We start from the raw sequence: 23,260 nt of genomic DNA, 5'->3' as shown, positions 1-23,260 counted from the left end.
CAGACGTGTAATATACCCATGTGGTTTGCCAAGAAGTGCTTTATTAATAAATAGAATGCAAGTTCTAATAATGCAGTAATTAACTTTTCATAATTACTATTCTTTGCTGCAAAATCCCATTCCTCTCCCACTTATGCTCTGCAACATCCAACTCATTTTCATTCACGGACCATCCATTCTCTTCAGTGGACACTACTGTGACTCTATTATGACAGTGCACACAACAATTAGGTGTTTTACGGTAATTAAACTGCCAACACATGTCAGGTTAAGTGTCATCCCATCTGTATGTTGTTGATGACAATGACCCATAATGACTTCTGACAATTTAACAACCATTTGCAGATAAGTTCTATCTACTTATTATTCTTATTCTAACGTAAGTGTTTAATAAGGGATGATTCATGCGTCATCAACACACACACACGTACAGTATATCTATATATTTATATGTATAAATGGTCAACATATCTGACCTGACAGATCAGAATGTCTGTGTGTCTGATTTTAAGTTATTTTTCACAAACATAACACCATATACCTCAAATGACAAAATGTTAGCCTATGCTAATAACATCAGATTAAACTACTAGCTAAAAAGTGAAGATTGGACTAGCATGTGATGTTTCCCACTCCTTCTAAACTGTGTGAATACAACTAACACATATTTCTCCATGTACTGTATGCATACATAAATAAGTTTGATATATAGATTTCCCGCCAAACTGTTGGTTTTTGTGGTGCTTGTAATCACTTCCTGTTAACATGGTTTACATTGCTTCTGATTGGGCAGCATTAAAATACGTTTGCTCGCGACTGGTTTGCATACTACTTAACTCTTTGCCAGCTAAGATATTCCTTATCTTTTAATGGTGCAACCTCTTTCACTAAATAACCAGTTTGAAACTAGCAGGTAGTTACAAAGAATTTATGGATTATGAATAGCTGGTGCAGGCTCAGAAACACTCATGCATAAATGTAATGGTTTGACAGATTGAGATTTTATTGAAGTCATGTACAGAAACTTTTACTGGACCAGGACATTGTGCATACAGGGCAGCCAGTGAGGTGCTCTCACTGACATATCTACAGCATGTCAACAACACATCATCAAAGGTAATATCACATTACTAAAACACATTTCTAGTTCCACTCTGCATCTACAGCACAGACGCAGTGGATGAATACAATCAGAGACAGCAGCAAAAATAGGCCATTATACATAATATTGATAAATAAGAGCATAAATACAGAGAGAATCTGTCACTCCACAGCCTGTAAACAGTGATGTGTTGCTTTGATGCAACACATTCTGTCAGCTCAGATGCAGCTCAGCTCTGCTCAGCTCAGCTCAGGATTAGTTTCTCCATCCTGGACTTTTTTTTCCTCACTCACTTGCACCTTTATGACGGGCTCATAACAGTTGGACATTGCGGCCATGATGGTGATATTTTGGCCTTTGTGAGTGAGAACGGGGCCCTTTGCTTTGCCTCTGACAAATGTTTTGTCCTCAGTCTTCGACATCTCACGATAAATATCACGAATGCAGTCTTTGCTGATGTCAAACACTCCCACTGCATACACGTTGGACTTCAAGTTAAGGTCAAATGGCACCTTAAACATAACAGCTATTTGCTCAGTGGCCGTGTTTGTGGAATTGTTGAGAAGATCATAAGTGAAGATGCCAACAGATCCTCGTGCTGTGTACGGAGTCTTGGCGAACAACGCGTTCCCTGAACAGGACGATTTGATTTGGACAGGCAAAGGAATGGTGCAGCGTCCACTGGAAGTGTATATCCTGTACATAGAGGGCAGAAAAACATTGAAGAATTGATGTTAAGGTCAGACAGGAAATGCGAAATCGTACTCAATATCAAAACATAAAATTAGCAGTTACCTGGGGTTGCAAAGGGTGTAGGTAGAACAGTCATTTGAAATCTCAATGCCACACTGACGATGTGTTGGTGCTACTTTAGCTATGCTTGAACCAACTGCCAGGATTGTCTGTACAAACCCAAATGCAAAGTCTGCACTCTCCATCAGGTCCAACTTTGCAGTGTAACTACCTGCTCAGACACACAGACACAATATTAATTGGATTTGTATGCAACAAAATGCCTGACAAAAGACATGTTTCATGCAGGCTGATGTGAGGTTTGCTCAAAAGCCCCATAGAGATATGCCCTTTCTTTTTGTGTGCCAAATAACATCACATAAGCAATAATAACTTCAGTTGTATATCACTTTTCTTAAAATTGTAACAAATGACATGGAAGACAGTAATAAAATGACATTACAGTACAAGCAGATAAATGTGATACAGTTCAAAAATGGTGTGTTTTTAGCTGATCTTTGAAAGACAGCACAGAAGTAGGAGCAGAATATCATTCATTCCACACTTTAGGTGCCATGACAGCAAAGACACAAGTCTATATAGCTTGAAGCCAATCCATTTAATGTCTTGTACAGTCATGATTATCAGAAAAACTAACCAGATGGTGTTTGTCCCATTTAACTTCCCCACCTCTCAGTACACAGCTGCTTCTCTAACCTTCCTAATAGAAATCATCCTTGACTGTCACCCATAATGGGATGGGAAAGCCCCAAACAAGCCTAGAGTAAAAGGTAACTCTTTCAATAGATCCAGGTAAAAGCCAAGCAACTGCATAGAGAACTACAATAGTTGAGATGAGATTAGGTGAAGTCATGAAGAACTCAAAAAACAAAAATGTTTTGATTTTACAGATGCTTCTGAAGATTGTAGAATCTCGTCACCTCTTATAATCTCTTCAGTCTCTTGCACCATATCAAAAGAAGTCGAACTCATTTTCTATATTCATTAATTGCATGTCTACCAGTTGAACACTATCTCTAAGTTTCCTATAGTAAGTGCTCACAGCTCTTTGTAGGGAATCAGAAATGGACGGAAAGTGACTCCTCATGCAGGCAAGACCAATATCAAAACTGATTCAGGATCAGAGTGAAGTCATTCTAATCTTATCATTACCTCAAATGTTTTTGAGTGAGCCAAAGTTGCAGCAATGGAATATTAGCAAATTTAAAATCAAGGTAATATGAAGAATTATAAAATCTGTTCACAAAACTGTCAGAAGCAGCTTGATCAGTTTCCTCGATTGGATTACATTCACATGAGGAGCTCACGTTACACTAAAAAGTCATCTCCTCTTCATGTAGATCTGCTTAGATCCAGTATTCCTACCTGGGATGAACACCTTCACAGGACAAGTGGAAATCTCTGACTGTCAGCCTTGATGGTTTCCTTCTTTTATTGACAGGTCAAGTGGGACCAAACCTGTTTTTTGAAACAAGTTGGATAACAGGTTACAGTCATCGAAAAGGAATTTCCTGTCAGGTACACACATAGGTGCATATTTTTGATTATTTTGATTCCTAGCATGTATATTCAAATGTTATTCAAAGGAAATATGGTGAGAGTATCTTCAGTTAAAAGAAAGTAGAATCTTGTCAACTTGAGATACATACAGGTGTGCAAGGTACCCTTTAGCATTTGTATGAGATGCACCAGGCTTTCAACTAACTCTGATATAAACCCATTTGCTGCAATATTAAAAAAAAGTGAGCAAGACCTTTCAGGAGTGGAGGACCATGTGTCCATCTTAGCTTAAACTTAACCAAGTAGTTTTGACACAGAGACCTAACTGTGAACATTTCACAACATTAAGCATGTGTTAGAAAGGTTTCTGGAAGAAAGTCTTTGTCACACACCAACAATAAAGACTCCCTTGTGCATCTGGATGAGTTGCAGAGGAGCGTGACAAGGTGCCATCTGCACCTGACAACCTGGGATGAGAACACATTGAAGGCTTAGTTAAAAGTAATGGATGAATATTTGAAATAGTTAAATGTTAGAATTGTTAGCTAAAAGTAAGAGACAGATGCTTGAAACACCCAGCTTCTGCCATTCTATGTCAAAGGAGTGTGAATGCTTCTTTGACCACGGTGACTTCCACATTGACAGTTTAGCTGGTGTCCACCTTTATATGGAATGATTAATAGTGTAAAAAACCCAACTTAAAATCTGATTTTAACCTTGTCGGGTGGAGTCGACACGGAACTTGATTTCATCAAACGTGGCTGGAGGGGCACTAGAAAGTTTGGCGAAACCACTGATTCATCCACTGATGATTCAACCATTCAACCATCATATGTGTCTTTTGCCTGAAGCTCTCTCACATGGTTGGTACACAAGGAAACAAAGAAGATGTGACACCATTTTTCAAACATTATTATCAATGATGTGCGTTTGTTCTTTGAAGCCCTGAGCACATATTTTTGCCATAAAAGCTCTAAACACAACACAGTCATGATGATGTGTTCATGAACACCTGCGCCACCGACTTTAGTTTTAGCTCTGATGTGGTTTTCATCAACTGCTGAAAAAAAAAATTCTTCTTGTAAAAATATTGATGCTTTAAAGCCAATCTGAGGAAAAAGTGCAAAAGTGCCCTTAATAAAGGATAAGCTCATTGTGGTATTTAGAATCATAACGACCATATTCATCCACTAAATTGTAAATGTTGTGTTTATATATGTTTGCTATGAGGAAAAGTCTCACACACACTTTCAGCCAGGAAAACTGATCACTTAGAATTCAAATGTCAGCCACTGGACATGATAATTGCTCTGATTCATTCTCTCAAAAGAGTCCCACCAATCAAAATCATCCCTGCCATAATAACTCTGCAACTGGTTTGTCTGTGTGTGTGTGTGTGTGTGTGTGTGTGTGTGTGTGTGTGTGTGTGTGTGTGTGTGTGTGTGTGTGTGTGCTTGCATTCAGCACTGGACAACAATATCAGATGTCTGTCAGATGACTGTCGCTATTTTTATTAAAATTTCATTTCCATCATTTCAAAATAATTGCATGACTAATTGTGTTAATCAGCAGATCATCACAAATCATGGTGGTGTCCTTCTAAAGTTTAGTCTTTTCAGTAGCAAATTCCATCTCTTCACAGTCAGCATGAACAATGTTTCCACTAACTGTTTCAATGTGAATATCTGGGTGATAGGATATTGTATGTGTAGACGTTAAGAAAACCTGTTCTGCGAAGGAATACTTTACCTCATTCACTCTCTTGCCAAAAGTCAAATGAGAAGATCAGTACCTCTCTTTATCTGTGCGACATATGGAGCTGCAGCCATGAGACGGGGGAACGGCTAGAAACAACAAACCAGCCGAAACCTCTAAAGCGGACTAATTAGCATGCTGCAGCTTGTTTGATTAACCCATTCACATGCAGGGAGGTATAAATGACAGTTTGTGGTTTGACGGGAAGTTGAGCGTGCCTGCTGTTGCTGTCATTGAAATAATTAGAGCGTGTGTACTCACCAACATACAACCCCAACATATTTTCACATTTCTGTTTTTTGAACAAATTGACTGTGTCAATCAGTCAGCTTTAGATGAAGGGTTTTTGTACTTCTTGCTATTGCGCTTGGGTTTAATAAAGGATTATCTTATTAGAATTTGTGACAGTGTACTTTAAATTCAAAGTGAGAATTTGAAGTCATTTCACATTAGCACATACAAATGTTTATACCAGAATGATCCACATGTAACACAAACATTGAGATTCACACAATTAGGTAAAAAAAAAAAAAAAAAAAGCATAATTTACAGGCCCATCATTTCTTAATAAGTTCCTCAGAAGTTTCCTGTAATTTGGTACAGTTTATGTGAAAATGTAGACGGCGCTCAACTGAGAGATGTCCGATTAATGAATCAAGTATTTTCTAGTGTAACATCAAGAGCCTTTGCTACTTATTGTCCTCACTCTCAGAATATCAGCTTCCTGTGAGAAACACGGTGTGATGAGGAGCTCTTGATGCAGAGTCATGTCCTCAGACCTCTGGAACTGTTCTTGTGTGGGATGAACACCTCTGACGAACAGCTGAAAGCTCTGGCTGACAGCCTTGAATCTTACCTTCTAATACAAGTGATGGAGGACAAAAACTGGTTCCTCCAGTGTCCTGTGACCCCGAAACAGGAAGGTGATGAAGCTCTGGCTCGCTCAGCTACTCAGCTATGTCAACAAGAGACAGAAACGATGGCGCTTCGGTGAGTGTATTTACTCTTTATTTACTTTATTTTTGTATTCCTAAAATTCAGTGATAGATATTACCGGACGCTTTGCACATTAACTGAAGTTATTGAACAGTATCTACACCAGGGTTTCTCAAAGGGGGGGTGACCGCCCCCCAGTGGCCGTTCAGAGAATGTCCAGGGGCACTAGGAGCAAAATAGCTCAAAGGGGGACGTTTTGCTGCAAATGGGGGACATTTCTATAACAGTAACAGTCATTCACCACCACAGTATTTTTAGTCTTCAATGTCTTGCCTCACAATATCACACAGTGTTTACGAATTTACAGCAAGAGTAGGCCCCGAACACGCTGGACGGGTCTGCGTGGTGGAACCTGTCGCTTTTTATTTCGGCGCCCGTGTTGACAGGTTAGAGCTGCCACACTGTCCGTGTGAGAAGCACGGCTCAGCTGCTTCTCAGCTAGAGCTCAGGAGGCTCGCCTACTTTTACCGCGAGCCGTGTATTGATGATAAATAAATATTTTTGGATGCAATCCTGCAGAGAACAGAGACAGAATCAGAATCAGAATCAGAATCAGAAAAAGCTTTATTGCCAAGAATGCTTTTACACATACGAGGAATTTTTTCTGGTGAAATTGGTGCATGACACATCTACTAAAATATGACACATCTACTAAAATAAGAGCATAAAAAATAACAATTTAAATATATATACACAAGTCTGTTATTGTTAGAAACACAGTACTGTTTTTCAGAAAGAAGTCCAAGTTGAGCGTTAATGTAACGCATAGAGTTATATTTATATCAGTCAATGTGACAGAATGAAGTCCGAGGTGGAATGTGAAGAGTGTCAGGGGGGGTTCCGGGCCTTGTTGGTAAGGCTGACAGCAGACGGGAAAAAACTGTTCTTGTGGCGTGAGGTTTTGGTCCTGATGGACCGCAGCCTCCTGCCAGAGGGGAGTGGCTCAAAGAGTTTGTGTCCGGGGTGAGAGGGATCAGCCACAATCTTTTCTGCACGCCTCAGGGTCCTGGAGGCGTACAGGTCCTGAAGAGATGGTAGATTGCAGCCAATCACCTTCTCTGCAGACCGAATGACACGCTGCAGTCTGCCCTTGTCCTTGGCGGTGGCAGCAGCGTACCAGATGGTGATGGAGGAGGTGAGGATGGACTCGATGATGGCTGTGTAGAAGTGCACCATCATTGTCTTTGGCAGGCTGAATTTCTTCAGCTGCCGTAGGAAGAACATCCTCTGCTGTGCTTTCCTGATGAGGGAGCTGATGTTCGGCTCCCACTTGAGGTCCTGGGAGATGATAGTTCCCAGGAAGCGGAAAGACTCCACAGTGTCAATAGTGGAGTCACAGAGGGTGATGGGGGCTGGTGAGGCTGAGTTCTTCCTGTAGTCCACAACCATCTCCACTGTCTTTAGAGCATTGAGCTCCAGGTTGTTCTGATTGCACCAGGTCACCAGATGGTCAACCTCCCACCTGTCGGCGGACTCGTCGCCATCAGAGATGAGTCCGATGAGGGTGGTGTCGTCCGCAAACTTCAGGAGCTTGACAGACTGGTGACTGGAGGTGCAGCTGTTCGTGTACAGGGAGAAGAGCAGAGGAGAAAGAACACAGCCCTGGGGGGATCCGGTGCTGATGGTCTTAGCGTCGGAGAAGTGTTTCCCCAGCTTCACGCACTGTTTCCTGTCAGACAGGAAGTCTGTGATCCACCTGCAGGTGGAGTCAGGCACGCTCAGCTGGGAGAGCTTCTCCTGAAGCAGAGTTGGGACGATGGTGTTGAAGACAGAGAGACCATCACTTATCTGATGTTTTGTGACTATTCAGTAAAATATATAAAGGCCTGTTTCACTAAAGGCTAATGACAAATTTGTTTATGAAAGGAAAAAATATATATAATGGGATTTGAAGGTGTAAATGATTGCCTATTGCACTTTATAGGAAACTGGTGAGCGTATGCAAGACAGTGCCACATTCTTCTATTTTCACCTGTCATGTAAGACAATGTTCAAATACGCCTTTTGTGATAACGTTCTCCGGTAATTAGAAAAATGTTAACAGATGATGTGGTAGTTCATGTTTAACAGTCTTATTTTCTATAGGTCCTTTCCGGGGTTTTTCACCAAGAGCGGGAAGAGAAGAGGTGCTTTCCTGCAGCAGATCTCGTTCCTGCCAAGAGACTTAAGCCACTTGATGTGGCTTTCTCTTTGTGCCAAAGTACTGTGAAAAACCCCAAAAGAGCGGGAGCAAATGGTCCATATGCATGCAGGATTGGGCCGTAGGACTGCTCATGAAAGCACCACACACGAAGAGGTAATTACAAGAAATTAGTTATTTAGGTATTGTATTGTAAAGATTTTCTAGTTTGTCATGCAGTGTGATGAATGGTATTTCTGACTTGAATGATGAGTTTTAACTCTCTTTTAGAGAGGCTTACACTTGCATCCATTTTTTGCTTACGGTTATGTGATGCCCTCAAAGTCTTATTTCCAAAATTGGGGGCCGTTACTGGTGAGTGGCTGCTATACAAATATGTAGGTAGGGCGACACAGGTCGACAGTTGCTCAGTCATAATACATATGTACATATACATGCATATGCAGTACTATGCAATGCACAACACTGTTACTTTATAATTTAACAGATGGTACCTAATTAAAACTTCAAAAGATTTCTTCAAACTCATCTCTGTACATTTATTATTAAGCCAGTTCAATTTAAGAAATTGTGTGAACATTTATTAGGTCATGCCTCACTGCAAATCAGCAACTGCAAACTAATTGTTTGATTGTAATATTTGTATATATAAAAGTCAGTAAAAAAAAAAAAAAAAAAACTGGACTTGTTTAGTTTTAGGTGACTTCTTCAGCCTGGTCTGTTGTCAGACAAGAAGTCTAGTTGACATAACCTGGCTAATGTGGATAGCAGTGAGTCTGAAGACAGAAAATGTAAGAATTTTTCATTTTAAGCTTTTGGGGGCATATTGTATAGTATTAAACAACAGGAACTGTTAACACTGTTCATTTCTCAACAGCAGATATGCAGGAATGTCCTGTCTGCACAAAAATATTTCCCACTGACTTGACTGAGGTACACGCTTCTTCATGTGTGGAAAGGTTTCCATTTGCTTTCTATTGTCAATGTTTTTTTCTCTTATCAGCAATTCTCATGTACAATATCAGTTAAACACAAATAATTTTATGTGGGTAGGGCAGGAAAAGAGGTGATGCATGAAAGCATTGTAACTGAGGAAGAGCAAGCAGCAATGCCTGGACCATCCGGAACTTGTGCAGCTGTTACAGATGGTAGGTGCTGTTCAGGATTAGCAGCGGCACAGGAAAGTTGAGGGAGGTAAACTGTCATTGTGAAGGCAAATTAAATCAAACAAACAAACATAAGTTGTTTACTAAAGTCACATTCGCTGGTCAACAGAGCCCCAAAGAGACCCTGTATTGAGCTGTTTCTGATGTGCCCATTCTTGTCGAGCACATGCTGGCCCAGCTGTCTGTACTGTACGTTAGAACCATGTTTCTCACAGTAGCAATGACGGAGTGAAGATGAATGGAGAATTATGTTATATTTTTAAGATAGATCGCGAATATTAGGATATAAGTCTAGAACAACTCTCTCTCAAAAGCAAAGCTGTTTCATGAAACTGCTCCATACATTGTAATAATTAGTAGAAAGACCTTGAGCTACAATACACACAAGTACTCTAATAATGAAAATGGCAAAAAGAAAATCATCTTCTTTTTCTTTCAGTTAGAAAACATCACAGCTGTGCATCACAGCAATTGTTTTGTGAGGACAAGAAACGTCTAGATTCTCTGTTAGAGTTTGGGTTGCAAAAAAGCACAGCTCATGTAGTCCATGAACATCATTCTGTCAGTAACATTCAGTCTGAATTTGTAGATTTGTGTATTACATGGTCAAGTTTCAAACAATTTGAATTTGATGTCTTCTGTTTCACATCTGGAGCTTTGTTTAATGTTAATTAGCTATCCAACACACCCCAACGACTTTGAACTGACAACCTCAGAATATTCATGATGTGTACACAACATGCAATACTTTGCCCCGAAGCTCTGCTGGAATTTGAATGACATGCAATTTTCATTTTATATACAAAACTTCACTTTGTCAGCATTACACATTTCCATCATATGACCAATATTATCAGAAGCTAGTCAAATGAAATCCATATTTTGTCAAAGAAGTGATGTCTTACCTGTGTGCCTGTGCTGTGAGAGTGAACACAGAGTGCATAGAAAGCAAAGTTGTTTGCTTTCATGGTTCCTTTATCATAATCCCTAATTTGCACTCTATGCAAAGACATGAATGAATGTATTATTTACATTGTAACACAAACAATGGCTTTAACTCCACTTTCCCTCAATGGAGAATTCCAATAATGAGCCCAATTATTTTATTGGTTACTTTCCTATAAAAACACAATAAAATACCCAAATGATAGCAACAGATAGTAATGAAGAGTCAATCAGTCACTGTTAATGTTTACAGTGGAGCTGCCAACATTTGCATGTTGAGAATCGAGTTTGGATGAAAGCATGAAGCAGAAGTGCAGAAGGTCATTTCAGCAAGCGAGCAGCACTGTGGAGCTCTAAAACAGCTGATATTAACGAAGAATAAACGTTACAGAATTATCATCCGAGTCAATCTCTGTGGCAGATTGGATCAGTTTCTCCTTCTATGAATAATTTTTGGAAGATATTGTCCAAAACGTGTGCGTGCCTTCAGTGCGGTGGGTTGATGACGTGTGTTTAATAATTTTATATGGGACAGTGCATGTTGATCAGAACCAACATTTAACAACACCAACGTAAATCTGCCTTGTTAGCATGACAGCTAATTTGCACCCGGACGCCTGATACAACTGAAAATGGCAAATGATAGAAAGTATGTCCTACACAATAAGCTTCAATGAAAATAAGAAAGATAATAAACTAGAGGAAATATATCACAACACTTTGTCCTAACAATCAGAGAGGTATAAACCAGTACAAGCTGTTAATGAATACATATCTGTGTACTTTTGGAACCATATTCTCTTTCATTCAGCAGGGATATTAACCCCCAGAATGTACTGGACAACCACTGATGCATGCTCCAACACTGTGTAATACATAATTATTGAAAATTTATCAGACCCACAAAATGTTTCTGGCTTATAGAAAACATGGTCATCAAAAACCAGGATTTTTTCCTCTTTAAGGCCAGCCTCCATTTAGTGTGTGTTTGTCTTGGAAAAGGTTTAATTTTGCAAATTTAAGTTTTGCAAATCTTACAAACTGGTAGAGATCTTTGCATACACACATTCTTGGAAGAAGCTTAAGCCAAGGAAAGCAACGAGTGACGCAGCTTTGCCATCTCCATGTGTTACCTACAGTTGAAGTGTGAAGTTTACATACACTTAATTTGAAGCCATTAAAACTCATTTTCTAAACACTCCACAGATTACATGTTAACAAACTATAGTTTGGGAAGTGGTTAGGATTGTGTTGTGAATTGACTTCAAATGTATTTTGCCAAGCTGTGTGTAAACTTCACACTTCAACTAAATGTGATCAACAAAGCATAATCTTAGGTCTATGAAACATAATGTCAATTTTATTATCCATTGCTGCATAAGCAGGAGCTCTTCATAACCTTAACTTTGTGTCATATCAGGAAAGAATATGATTTTGCTCTCTGCACATTGTCAACAGGGTGCAATTTGCATTTCGTGGCATTAAAACCAATTAGCACACTTCTAATGACATTTGCTTCAATGTTTATTCTATACTGTGTGCATGGTTTTGTCTGAACACGTGCATTTAACAAAGCTCTTGTTGTCAAATCAAACAGATTCGTACTGAGACATGGGTCACTGGTGTGGGACCATGTTTTCCCTTGTAAAATCCGATGTTTGCTGTTACATTTTAATTTTGGGTTTGAGAGAGCCATTTGCAATGGTGAGAATAGCATTTTTGCCCTGCATATTTCTGCCAAATAACTACTGGTTGTTGATCACACACACTGAATTCTCAATAACTCAACTTTTCTCTAAAAAGTTTCACTAATTTTGGAATATTGCGTATGTAGGAACCTGGTATTACTCTACTGAGGTACACTATTTATTGAAGCAACTGTCCCGCAGCTGTGAATTCGTAGTAATGGCGCTTTTATTTTGAAAACATCCTTCCCGTCTGCCTAAAGATAAGAAATTACATTTCCGGTCTGAATGCGAAAAGCGGAACAAGCGGCCCTACAGAGGGAACAAAGGAGGACTCAGTGAGTGTGTTTACGTTGTTTTCAGCAAAATGACTTGAAAATGTCACATTTTAAGCATTGTGTACCGCTGAAGGAAGAACGACTTAAAACGTTTTCACTTTACCACAAGCTAGTCGGTGTAGCTCATTACCCCGTGTTGCTAGGAGGAAGCGGGAGCTTGTGTTGTCCGTTACCGTTAGCCTAGCTAAAACAGCTAGCTTTATTCAAACGTGTAAGAGTCGCACTCTTCAGAAGTGAGAAGTGATTTGCCGAAACGCGTGTTTTGTGCGTGTGTTGGCTTTTAGAGGCAAATTTCTTCGACATCCAGCGAGGTATACATACCAGCGTAAATATTTTAATCGGGCAAATCGTCTCTATGTATTACCCGGTTTGGCTAGAAGGCCAGACTCGTTAATGTTAGCTCGCTAGCTTTTAAGTCCCGTCAGCCATTGTTGCCAGCAATGCTTATCGGCGTTAGCAATTTTCAGTCATTTACCGGCGTGTTTTTGGTACTTCTCTACCAAACGATTGATTGCGACAGCAGAGCCATTGTAGCTGAGCTGATTTGTGGGGTTATATGTTTTTTAATGCATCTATATTTTGTTATGCTTTCTTATCCAGGTTAATCAATATGGAAATAGCTTGCTCTCCTTAGCCCGATCTCCAGCCACGATGTCAAGTAAGTAAACACACACGTAATTATTCATAGTCCCAACCACAAATCACTTCATTGGTGTTTTAATGTTGGTGATGATGTTGTTCTTATAATTAGAGCAAGGAGCTTATGAAATAGGTTTGTTCGTGACCACCACTGTGTACTTGACCAGTTAAATATGCCGTCTTTGTTTGGGTACTGGGGGGTGATGGCTTAACATCACTGTCCCGTCTTTTCACAAGTGTTTTTCAGATGTGATGGTTGTGTGTGGGCCAACAACAAGATACTGACAATCTGCCTGAAGCAGTTAGCAGTATTGGGTTTAGAGTTGATAAGAGATAGATGTATTTAGATTGACATTTCAAAGATATATTTGAATTTATCAGTATGAGAAAAAACATTTCAAATTGCTATTGTACCTGTAGAATTATTTTCAATATAAAGCAGTCAACATTACTATGGATGTTTTTTTAAACATAAACTTTGTATTGAATAATATACAAATCAGGGCTCTTTGAATCATTTGGGGTTGGGGTTCATTGTAAAGCAATATTATGAGGAAAAAGAAATATCAGAACAGATACTTGAACATAAATGTGCATAAACCCTACACATTGTCTTGTTGTAATAGATGACTAACATTTTTTCTTCTTTTTCTTTGATGGACAGAACGACCATCTTATGCGCCTCCCCCTCCCCCTGCCCCCACAACAGTAAGTGTCCATCTCTCAGTTGCAACCTCAGCATTTACTGTTTCATGACCAGAGGGCCACGTTAATACTGTGCACTCTTTCCGGCTCCTTTACCCTCTCCTTGCTGGTTTACTCCCTCTTTCTCCACATTTTAGATTACTTTCATTTAATCTCTCTCTCTCTCTCTCTGTCTGAATATGGAGGTTGCCACAAATGTGTTCAGCTCTCCATCATTGCTCTCACTCCAGCTTTTTCCTGTCATACCACCACTTATTGAAGGTCTTGCACAGAAGGGGTCATTGTGCCTCATGTGCTTTTACCAAGCGTTATTGCTGCTGGGGAACAAGTTTGTTTTGAAATCTGATTTAAGAGCTTTTCAACTTGAAATCCGAGAGTTTAACACATGTCTACAGTTATCAAATCGACATGCTTGTTTTGATACCTTTCGTTTCCTTACATTCAGTAGCAGGGGGCAGCATTGTGTAAAGTTGAAATGCAATGGTGTGGTCACATGGCTAAATAAATGCAACTTGTGCTTGATAGGGGATGATCTGAGTTTGTTCCAAGGTCCTGGTTTACATGCAGCATTTACATGTGCACTCATTCTGAATACCAGCCTGCTGGCCAGTTGCCTTTTTTTGCCTTGCATGATGACATCATGAAAAACAAACAAGCAAAACAAAATACATATATTTTCATGTTTTCCCCCCTTTTCACTTATTTATGTTTATCCCTCTTCCTCCTCTTGTTTGTGAGCCATTTCTCATTCGTGTTTTGTCTCATTTGTCTTCCATCAGCAAATGCCTTCCACCCCAGGGTTTGTGGGCTACAACCCTTACAGCCATCTGGCCTACAACAACCTCCGGCTGGGAGGGAGCTCCGGAGGCTCCAGCAGGGTAATGAATTGATGGAGGGATTTGGAAAGAAAAAAACAAAAAAAAATAGAGAAGTGCATAGATATGGGGAAAAGTGGAAAGAAATAGGATAAAAAAAACTTAGAAAGTGGAGCTAATGCACACACAGGCTGATGATGATGATAATAGGGTTGTAAAAGTCTGGGAATGCAGGAGGTGGGAAATTTTCCATGGTAATTAACAGGACTTTGTGGGGAATATTGAGAATAAAATGGAACTAAAGGGGTTATAGCACAGCCTGTATTTAGCTTTTTCCCACATGGTAACAGCTATCTAGTAAAAATGAGCAGAAGATTAATTATTATTAACACGTCCTAAAGTGAACTTTGCTTCACCTTGCCATGAAAAAATCTAAATATGTTCACTTCAGGAACAGAGTTTTGATTGAAAGCCTGCAGTCCTTTTGCTCAGACAGTGCAGTAGTGTTGGCAGTACGGTTGTAATTTGACTGAATTCCTGTTCAGTGGGATGCCGAATAGAAGGATCTGGTCATATGATGGAAGAGTGTGTTGCTGAATGAAATGGGCACACTTTTAACCAAAACATGCCAGAAGACCTAGTATTGTTTTGTTTTTTTAGTCTCCCCATCTCAAATAAGTTTGCTATGAAAGAGTCCAATTTTTATTTTGGAAAATTCCAACATTCCCAAGCTTAATAAATAAATTATTTAATTTTCTGCAAATGTTCCAACCCTTTGCAACCCAAGTTACTCATGAAAAAGAGCTAGTGACAAGAAAATAGGTGGTGAGAGAAAAAGTATGGGGGGGGACAAGTCAAATATTGAGGGCCTGAGATGATGATCATATTGATTTGGGTTTTAAATGGGAAAAAGGAGTTCAGTTTTATATGAGTGGATCATTTACAGCTCCCGCAGTTTCTTTTTGAAACAGTCACCATCATTTCCCCAGTCACGTAGTGAAGTATGCCACAGTTGAGCTCAGGACATGAGGCGGACAGTTCTGTTTGACTTCTAGTCACTGAGACCATTTGACTGAACATCACAAACGTTGCACCAAAAATCTGTCTCACCTAGTAGCTAACTTACAAAGTATTGAACTTTAGTTATTGGTTGTTTTCAGTGCCACGCTAATTGTAAGTCATTGAGACATTTTCTTTTTTAACCAGTTGCACCAAACCTTTTTTGCTTCATTCAGTTCACAAACAAAAACAACTGTGGAAACTTGTAAATGACTGGAGGAAACTTAATCAATCCTTGTGATTGATGTTTTACCAATCTATTTTCCCTTTTTAAAGCTTTGAGAACACAGTAGGGTAACATCAGGCTATACATTTCCTGTTTTTCACTTGATGAATGCATGAATTGTACGTTTCTTTGTGTGGGTTCTGCTTGTAAGGCACAAGATGCAAAATGCCACCCCCGTGTTAGTGTGCTTCTGCATTTTCTTGTGCTAAATGAATCTTTCAGGCAATAACTAGTGTTCTGTTGGGAAATAGGACAATTTCTGTGTCACCTTGCAAAGATTCCACTGGTGTGCGAGTGTGCGTGAGGGCTTACACAGAAAACAGGTGTGTTGGCCTGTGAATGCCTCCTTGTAGACCCACCACCCACACCTCAGTGGGATCACTTCTACTGTTTTTAAGACACTTCTGAACAGCCATTTGATTTGTCACTAGATGGTCCAAAAAGCAAAGAAAAGGGATCCTGACGTATTTTCTGTATAGACTGTTACATGGAAATGGCCATTTTTTTCACATTTCTCTAAACGGTGGTGCACTGAAAAGCAATGCTTTGCACAAAGAACGTTTATGGATGGAACAATTCCAGCATTTATGTCCATATGTGCATGTAAATGAATTAACATGCACCATAAATGCATTCATCCAGCATTTAGGGACAGCTATAGTGTCATCTTTACATGTACACCTGTTATTTTGCCTTTACACGAGCTTCACCATGATCAGGCTGTAATCAGCTGATGTTTTATGACTTTCTATTGTCTCTTTTTTTCTATCTGTAAACCTTTGTCTACCCCTTCCATCTCCTCATTCACTTTTCTCCTCTTCTTTGTCCCCCCTCCTCTCTCTCTCCCTCCCTCTATTCCTTCCACAGAACTCCTCAGGTATCACCGTCCCAAAGCCTCCCAAACCACCAGACAAGCCACTGATGCCTTACATGCGGTACAGCCGGAAGGTAAGCAGGAAGGTAAGACACCCATCCACGGTGTCTGCTTTTACTGCTTGTCCTCCCATCCCCTGAAAAGTTGCAGGGGTTTTAGGGTGGGAAACAGCCAAGCCATGACGCCTTCACCACCACCTCAACCACCTAGTGGAGACTCTCCACTCCGTTATCCCATTGACTTACAGTAGCTCCAGTGTTTGTCAATGATAAAGAAAATTTACAGCATGTCTTTGAGTTTCCTTCTGCGAGCATGATCTGCAGCTGCCTTCATTTCCCCCCTTTTGTGCTTGTTGCTTTGCTGCTTCTTTAGTTTACGAGCTGAAATTTTTAACATTAAACAATTCATGAAGACTAAATCTACTCTAAAAATTCTCTCCGCCACAAAACTGATCATTGTGTCTTTTAAAAATAACTCATTCCATTCCATCCAATCGTTTTGTAACGCTTGATGAAGGTGGTCCTGATGTAGGTGCCCCGAGAGCTCAGCGCACTGCAGCTTAAGAAGATGCATGCAAATAGTCCAAACACAGGCAGATTAGGAAAACATCTATTAATTTGACGCCAATGCACACAATACATAGTGAGAAAGCACAACCGAACACAGAAACGAGCTGCAAATAGCACACACACTGAACACAAACTGAAGATGTTTTCTCAATGTGCTTGTCTATCTTAAGCTGAAGTTTGCTGAGCTCTCCAAGCCACCATAATTTAATTTCAGTTATTAAAAATAATTCTGTCCTATAGATGAGTTATCTTAGAACTAGTTTTTTACTTTTCACCTTTCCACCTTTATTTCCTACACAGCCTCGTAGTAATCTAATTTACCATTAACCACAGCTACCCTGAAATGACCATATGTTAATTTTGTGTGTTTGTGTGTGTGTGTGTGCGCGTGCGTGCATGCGTGTGGGCCATTGCTTGTGTTTTGTGTTTGTGTGCACGTACAAGGTATGGGACCAAGTGAAGGCGTCCAACCCGGACCTGAAGCTGTGGGAGATTGGAAAGATTATCGGAGGGATGTGGAGGGACCTGACTGATGAGGAGAAACAGGACTACCTGAACGAGTACGAAGCTGAGAAGGTGAGCCAACTGAAGTATCCTCATGACTGCTTTGGCTCAACACGCCCACTCGCTCACTGTGTAGCAGGGCAGCAGTGCACACACTGTGAATGACAGTGTGTAAATACGTCTGAACGCATAGCTCCTGTGGTGTATGCTGTCATACCAGCCAACCCTAGTCTGCACTGGATTCTGACAGCAGAAGGCTGTAGTGTCCTTTCATCTCGTGATGCCCTGTTATTCAAATGCTGCTTTGCTAATACACGATCCTGCTGATGTGGCTCTGTCAATGTATACTGGAGGATGAATTTGTTATATTAGGTTATCTTGAATAACAATGAGCCCTTATTTTGAAATTATAACAACACAAGCAGTCATAACAGTAAAGGGCCAGACCTGTCCTGTCATATCATCTTGCTCATCTTATTATTCGCTTCTTCTCGCTCCGTCTCAGATTGAGTACAACGACTCGTTGAAAGCGTACCACAACTCACCAGCCTACCTGGCCTACGTCAATGCTAAGAACCGGGCCGAGGCCGCGATGGAGGAGGAGAGCAGACAGAGGCAGAGTCGTATGGACAAAGGAGAGCCATACATGAGCATTCAGCCCGCTGAAGACCCTGATGGTGAGCGTTACATATGGATGAAGTGCATCAATCAGGATGTTTAATAATGGCTTAAAACCATGACTAGAAGTGAGATCCAGTGCATTAAAGCAGTTATGTGTCTTGTATTTCCTCCATCCAGACTATGACGACGGTTTTTCGGTGAAGCACACAGCAGCCGCTCGCTTCCAGAGGAACCACCGGCTCATCAGTGACATCCTCAGTGAGATTGTGGTGCCTGATGTCCGCTCAGTGGTCACCACAGCTCGCATGCAGGTCCTTAAGAGGCAGGTCCAGTCCCTCATGGTGCACCAGGTGGGTTGAACGGTCATATTCTCTGCCATCAGGGTCCCGAGAATATGTGAGCACAGGGTTTTTTTTTCGTATCTGAACAAGCTTTGTGATTGGAGAGTGTTGTCCTGTGCACTAATGAACCTCAGAGACAGTTTCACCTGTCTCTCTTGTGTGTTTCAGAGGAAGCTGGAGGCAGAACTTCTGCAGATTGAGGATCGGCACCAAGACAAGAAAAGACGCTTCCTGGAGACCACAGACTTGTTCAACACTGAACTCAAACGGGTACAGCAGTACTTTATGTACCTAAAGACAGCTGAATGAGAAGTAATGATGAGGTTCACACATGAATTTGCAATAATGTGCAACCACACGAAACAATCTGAGGTTCATTTGTAAATGGAAGGTGTTTCCTGTGTCTCCAGCTGTGCAGTCAGAAGGTGGAGGTGGACATGGACAAGTTAGCAGCAGACATGGCTGCTGCCGAAGAGGCAGCCAGGCGCCGGGCGGAGGAGAGAGAGCGCGAGGCGGCCGAGCAGGCGGAGAAAGCTGCTCAGCAGGCTCAACAGCAGCAGCAACAGGAGGCTGCTGGAAACAAACCTGCAGAGCAGAGCAGTGCTAATGCTAGCAGCACAGCTAACCCCACCTCAGGGACCAAAGAGGAGGACAAACCCACACCAATGGAGACAGGTACCTACAGTGTTTAGAAACCGGTTTTCTGTCAAACTCATTTTGTGAAGCGCTTTTTTTCACGCTGTCGAGAAGGCTGTGCAGAAAGTGTCGTAGGAACTGGTTCTACTCCTGTGAGGTGAAAAATTGACTTCCAATATTCATTTGGTCTAAAGCAAATATGTTCCCCATTCCCTCCCCAGACGAGGCGGCACCTGCGGAGCCTCCCTCAGACCGCCAGGCTGCTCCACCTCCTCCATCTGACCCCCCCTCCTCTGCCTCTGATAAAGCAACCCCTCCTGCTGAGCCCCCCAGGGAGAGCAGCACTCCTAGCAGCAGTGCCCCCAGTGATGACAGCAACAGCAGCAGCATGCCCCCTCCTTCCTCAGACAGCACTCCTGGAGCAGCAGCCCCCGAACCCCCAGCTGCCCAGGAAACCAACACCAGTGCAGCTAATCCTAATGTGGCCGCAGCGCCGCCTCCTCCCCCTGCCTCAGAAGAACCAGCCCCTCCACCACCACCACTACTACCCCCCAGCCAGGGCAGCCAACAGTATGATATGTAATGGTCAGCTGGATACACAGTGGTAGCGGTAGAAGTCCCCCCTGTGCTGCAGCTCTCCTGTATTCCTCTCCTGGCTGGAGCTGCAGGACTGGTATGGCGGCTCTATCATAACAGATATTTTGTGAATGCAAAGTGTTGAATGGTTGAGGGTCTAATAGTATGGTCAATAAATAGTTAATATGTGTTTCACACAAGAGTGGTGTAGGGATTTCATCAGCCAGCCTCCTATAGCTGGACCAAACACAGATGAGGTTTCACTCAAGTCTGCCTACGGTTCCTTTAAATTGACTCGGCATGCCTGGTTTGATGATGAGAGCGAGTGAATTGAAATGTCACCAAAGAGTACAGCCGTTGACTCGACCCAGTTTGTGCTCCAGTCATCTCATCAAGTCGCATGATGGATTTCAAGTATAAGACAACCACAGGACACCTGGGGGCTGCTTGTGTCAGCAATAACCTCCACTGGATGCTAGGATGTCATATACAGGTTTTTAGCTCAATGTCACGTCACTGTTACGGCTGTCTGCTCCAGTTTACTGTCCAAAATCATCCATTAATCCTCAGACGCATTTGCAGTTAGCTGGTCCACATTCACTGCAGTAAAGCTGACCTTTGACCCAGGTTATAGACCAAAAGATCCAAACTAATTATCAACAGCATCATAACTGATTATTTTCATTATCTATTAATCAAATTAGGCTTTAAAATGCCAAATTGTGAACATTTATCAATCAATCACTTCCCAGAGCCCATGGTGGCATCTTGAACTGTCCAACACAATAAACTCAGTGATGTTCACTGACATCAGGAGACAGTGCTTTCGGGAGCTGCTGGTGTGAGAGGGCATGCTGACGGCTGGTTTTCATTTCCACACATAGTCTAAGTACAAACCTCAGATAACTCCCACTGTGTAGACTTTGTACTGTTGGATTTGGCTGAATCGTTTGAGTTCCATACTTGTACATTGCTCAGTTTTGATGTATAAACCTTTAAACCAGCCCTTATATTTTTCTTAAATAAGACCACAGCTGCAAACTCAAGGGGGTTCTGGTACATCACATAATTGACATCTAGAGTATGACTTGTCTGAACGCTCAGTGTACTGTGTTCTGGTGATAAAGGGCAACCTCACATGAAAGGACCTCAACCTCCCCCCTCCCACCCCCCATGTAAAACCTCAGAATTTTGTAGTTCATCAATTTGTGTGTTTTTCAAAACTACTACTGTTACTCTGCTTTGTGTTTTTAGAGATCTAGTGGAACCTTTTAGACAAATATAATCAAAATCAGCCTTCTTATAAAAACCTGTACTCTTGAATCAGGCGCCATTTCACAGAGGTTTCAGCCTGATGGACGACACACCTCGTGGTCGAGCAGATTGTTTCCTCGTCTGTAGTTAGCATGGATGAAGGCACATTTTAATTCGATGTGCGCCCACATTGTGCATGCTGTACCAAATGCTTACTATAATCCTGCAAGCATTGGAACAACTTCTGAAGTCTTCGTCGAAGAGTTGAGGCTGCTGATAAGTAATATGTGAAGTGTAAAAAGTGGAGGACAAAACGCAGGCTGTGCGCAAGAAACACACACACACACACACACACAAAAAAAAAATGAAATGGTGGGCATGTCTCCAAGATGCTTTTCAAAATGTGTGGATGATGAAATGAGTAAAAAGTGGGCTTGGATGTTTGTTCCCCTGTATTCACATTTGTGTAGAATGAACTGACACCTACTCAATTAGCATTTAATCTGTAAGAGCTTCTCTACAAATTGAGGCTGTTTTTTTTTTAAAGACTACTCTCCTCCTATAGACCACCACAAGCATTTAACTTCAGCAGAGAAATGCACATGCTACCCTCATCCAAACCTAACCTCGGTCACTTGTGCATTTAAAGGACTGTTTTCTTACTTGAATTGGACTGTTTTTAGTAATATGCCTCTGTTTTTTGCATCTTTCTTTTATACTGTCTGACCTTAACTATCCAAATAAAAATGATTCTCAGTCTTTGACCTTTTTTGAAATATTTTCTCCTCATTTTACAACTTCAGGTTTCAGTGCAAACAAGCAAAACTCCAAAAAACGTGAGTGTAACAAATAATAGATGTCAGATAACAAACATCAGTAATGACCAGTAAAATGACAAAACCATTGAAGTAAAAAAAAGACCAACAACGAATAACAGAAGTTAAACCATGAAATATGTTAAAGTTTGATTGGTTGGTTTTGAGAAATGAATTGAAGGTTTCTTGATATAACAAAGTGACAAAATGTCATAACATGATAAAAGGAGAACAGTTTCCTGTGAGACAGCTATTTTTTGTCATGGTGGAAGCAGTACACTGCTATACAATACAATATACTAAAAAGCAATCTAGCTAATAGATAATATTATGCATCTGTGTCCAAATGTACATATTTTTGTATGATAGAAATTTGATATAATATGCACTAATATCTGTAGTTTATATGATAAATGTCAACTGTGGAAAGTATAAAAAGAAACTTAATATATGATGAGATAAAATGAAGCCTCATCATACTTTGTTTGAAAAAATTACTCAATTCATTTCTTTCATGTTCCCCCAACTGTCAGAGGCCCAGGACAGGCTGAGGGGACTACAGCCTCTGCTTGGAGCCTCCTGGCCACCAGGGGGCTCCCAGGAGATGCACCACACATCATTCCTAATTGCACTTCTGCTCACATTAGTCACTCGTGGTTGGAAGAGAGGAAATGTGACAATTCAGCTGTGGTTGCTGAGATCAATGGTATAAACACTCTAAAAGCTGCTGTTGGGCCCCTTTATGGACCCTAACTGTGAGCAGCTCCTTTATTCACACATCCAAAACTCCAAAACTGTTCAGTGAGTTTGAGGTAAATTTGGGGCCCCTGGGGGTCTGGAACTGTGGGGCGGTTTCCTGTTTTGGCCAGCTGGCTTTGATAGTGATACAGTTGTGTGTGCTTGAGGTAGGACACTGCACAAAATCTTACAACACATATGAAGAAAAAGTTTCTGTTAGCTTTGTGTGGTTTGTTTATGTTGGTTTTGTCTTCTTTGGGGACCCACAGAAGACGTTTTGCTGCCTTTCTTTCAGATTTGTCAGACTCACTGCACAGCTCAAATTTTCTTTCACTTCAGACGTTTCATACATTTTATTTTCCTGACAGAATTCATCCATAAACCCAGATGTGTAAATCATTTGCATCTTCCAGTATTCAGAATCACCTCGTGCAGCTCTCTGTCAGACATATGGGAGCTCAGCATCACAACCCTCCTCTCACACACTTAAAGCTCATTTGGTGAGTTA

At 41.0% G+C, this 23,260-nt stretch overlaps 2 protein-coding genes across 2 annotated transcripts; one reads left to right on the top strand and one right to left on the bottom strand.

Annotated features, from left to right (window-relative positions):
- Positions 1–1,341: 1,341 nt before the first annotated feature.
- On the bottom strand, positions 1,342–2,827 carry LOC143333901 (DELTA-actitoxin-Ucs1a-like). Its single transcript, XM_076752278.1, has 3 exons — positions 2,776–2,827; positions 1,898–2,066; positions 1,342–1,798 (listed from the first exon to the last, which is right to left on the bottom strand). Exons 1-3 carry the CDS (start codon positions 2,825–2,827, stop codon positions 1,342–1,344), a joined length of 678 nt encoding a protein of 225 aa, XP_076608393.1.
- A 9,491-nt stretch (positions 2,828–12,318) lies between these two features.
- LOC143334032 (SWI/SNF-related matrix-associated actin-dependent regulator of chromatin subfamily E member 1-like) lies at positions 12,319–21,963 on the top strand. Its single transcript, XM_076752519.1, has 11 exons — positions 12,319–12,380; positions 12,981–13,038; positions 13,684–13,727; positions 14,504–14,602; positions 16,692–16,784; positions 17,712–17,843; positions 18,277–18,448; positions 18,570–18,742; positions 18,902–19,003; positions 19,144–19,408; positions 19,591–21,963. Exons 2-11 carry the CDS (start codon positions 13,032–13,034, stop codon positions 19,950–19,952), a joined length of 1,449 nt encoding a protein of 482 aa, XP_076608634.1. The 5' UTR covers positions 12,319–12,380; positions 12,981–13,031; the 3' UTR covers positions 19,953–21,963.
- Positions 21,964–23,260: the final 1,297 nt, after the last annotated feature.

Source organism: Chaetodon auriga, chromosome 16 (genome assembly GCF_051107435.1).
Source record: "Chaetodon auriga isolate fChaAug3 chromosome 16, fChaAug3.hap1, whole genome shotgun sequence".
Taxonomy (NCBI): Eukaryota; Metazoa; Chordata; class Actinopteri; order Chaetodontiformes; family Chaetodontidae; genus Chaetodon; species Chaetodon auriga.
The sequence above is the reverse complement of the archived record's forward strand: the minus strand, read 5'-3'. Positions and strand labels throughout refer to the sequence as shown.

Excerpts from the sequence above, each read along its gene's own strand:
- LOC143333901 (XM_076752278.1), bottom strand. The coding sequence starts at position 2,827 with ATGAGTTCGACTTCTTTTGATATGGTGCAAGAGACTGAAGAGATTATA. Across the intron at positions 2,067-2,775 it reads GACTGAAGAGATTATAAGAG|GTAGTTACACTGCAAAGTTG; the intron begins GTGACGAGATTC and ends GTGTCTGAGCAG. Across the intron at positions 1,799-1,897 it reads TACACCCTTTGCAACCCCAG|GATATACACTTCCAGTGGAC; the intron begins GTAACTGCTAAT and ends CTCTATGTACAG.
- LOC143334032 (XM_076752519.1), top strand. Across the intron at positions 13,728-14,503 it reads CTCCCCCTGCCCCCACAACA|CAAATGCCTTCCACCCCAGG; the intron begins GTAAGTGTCCAT and ends GTCTTCCATCAG. Across the intron at positions 18,743-18,901 it reads AGTCCCTCATGGTGCACCAG|AGGAAGCTGGAGGCAGAACT; the intron begins GTGGGTTGAACG and ends TGTGTGTTTCAG.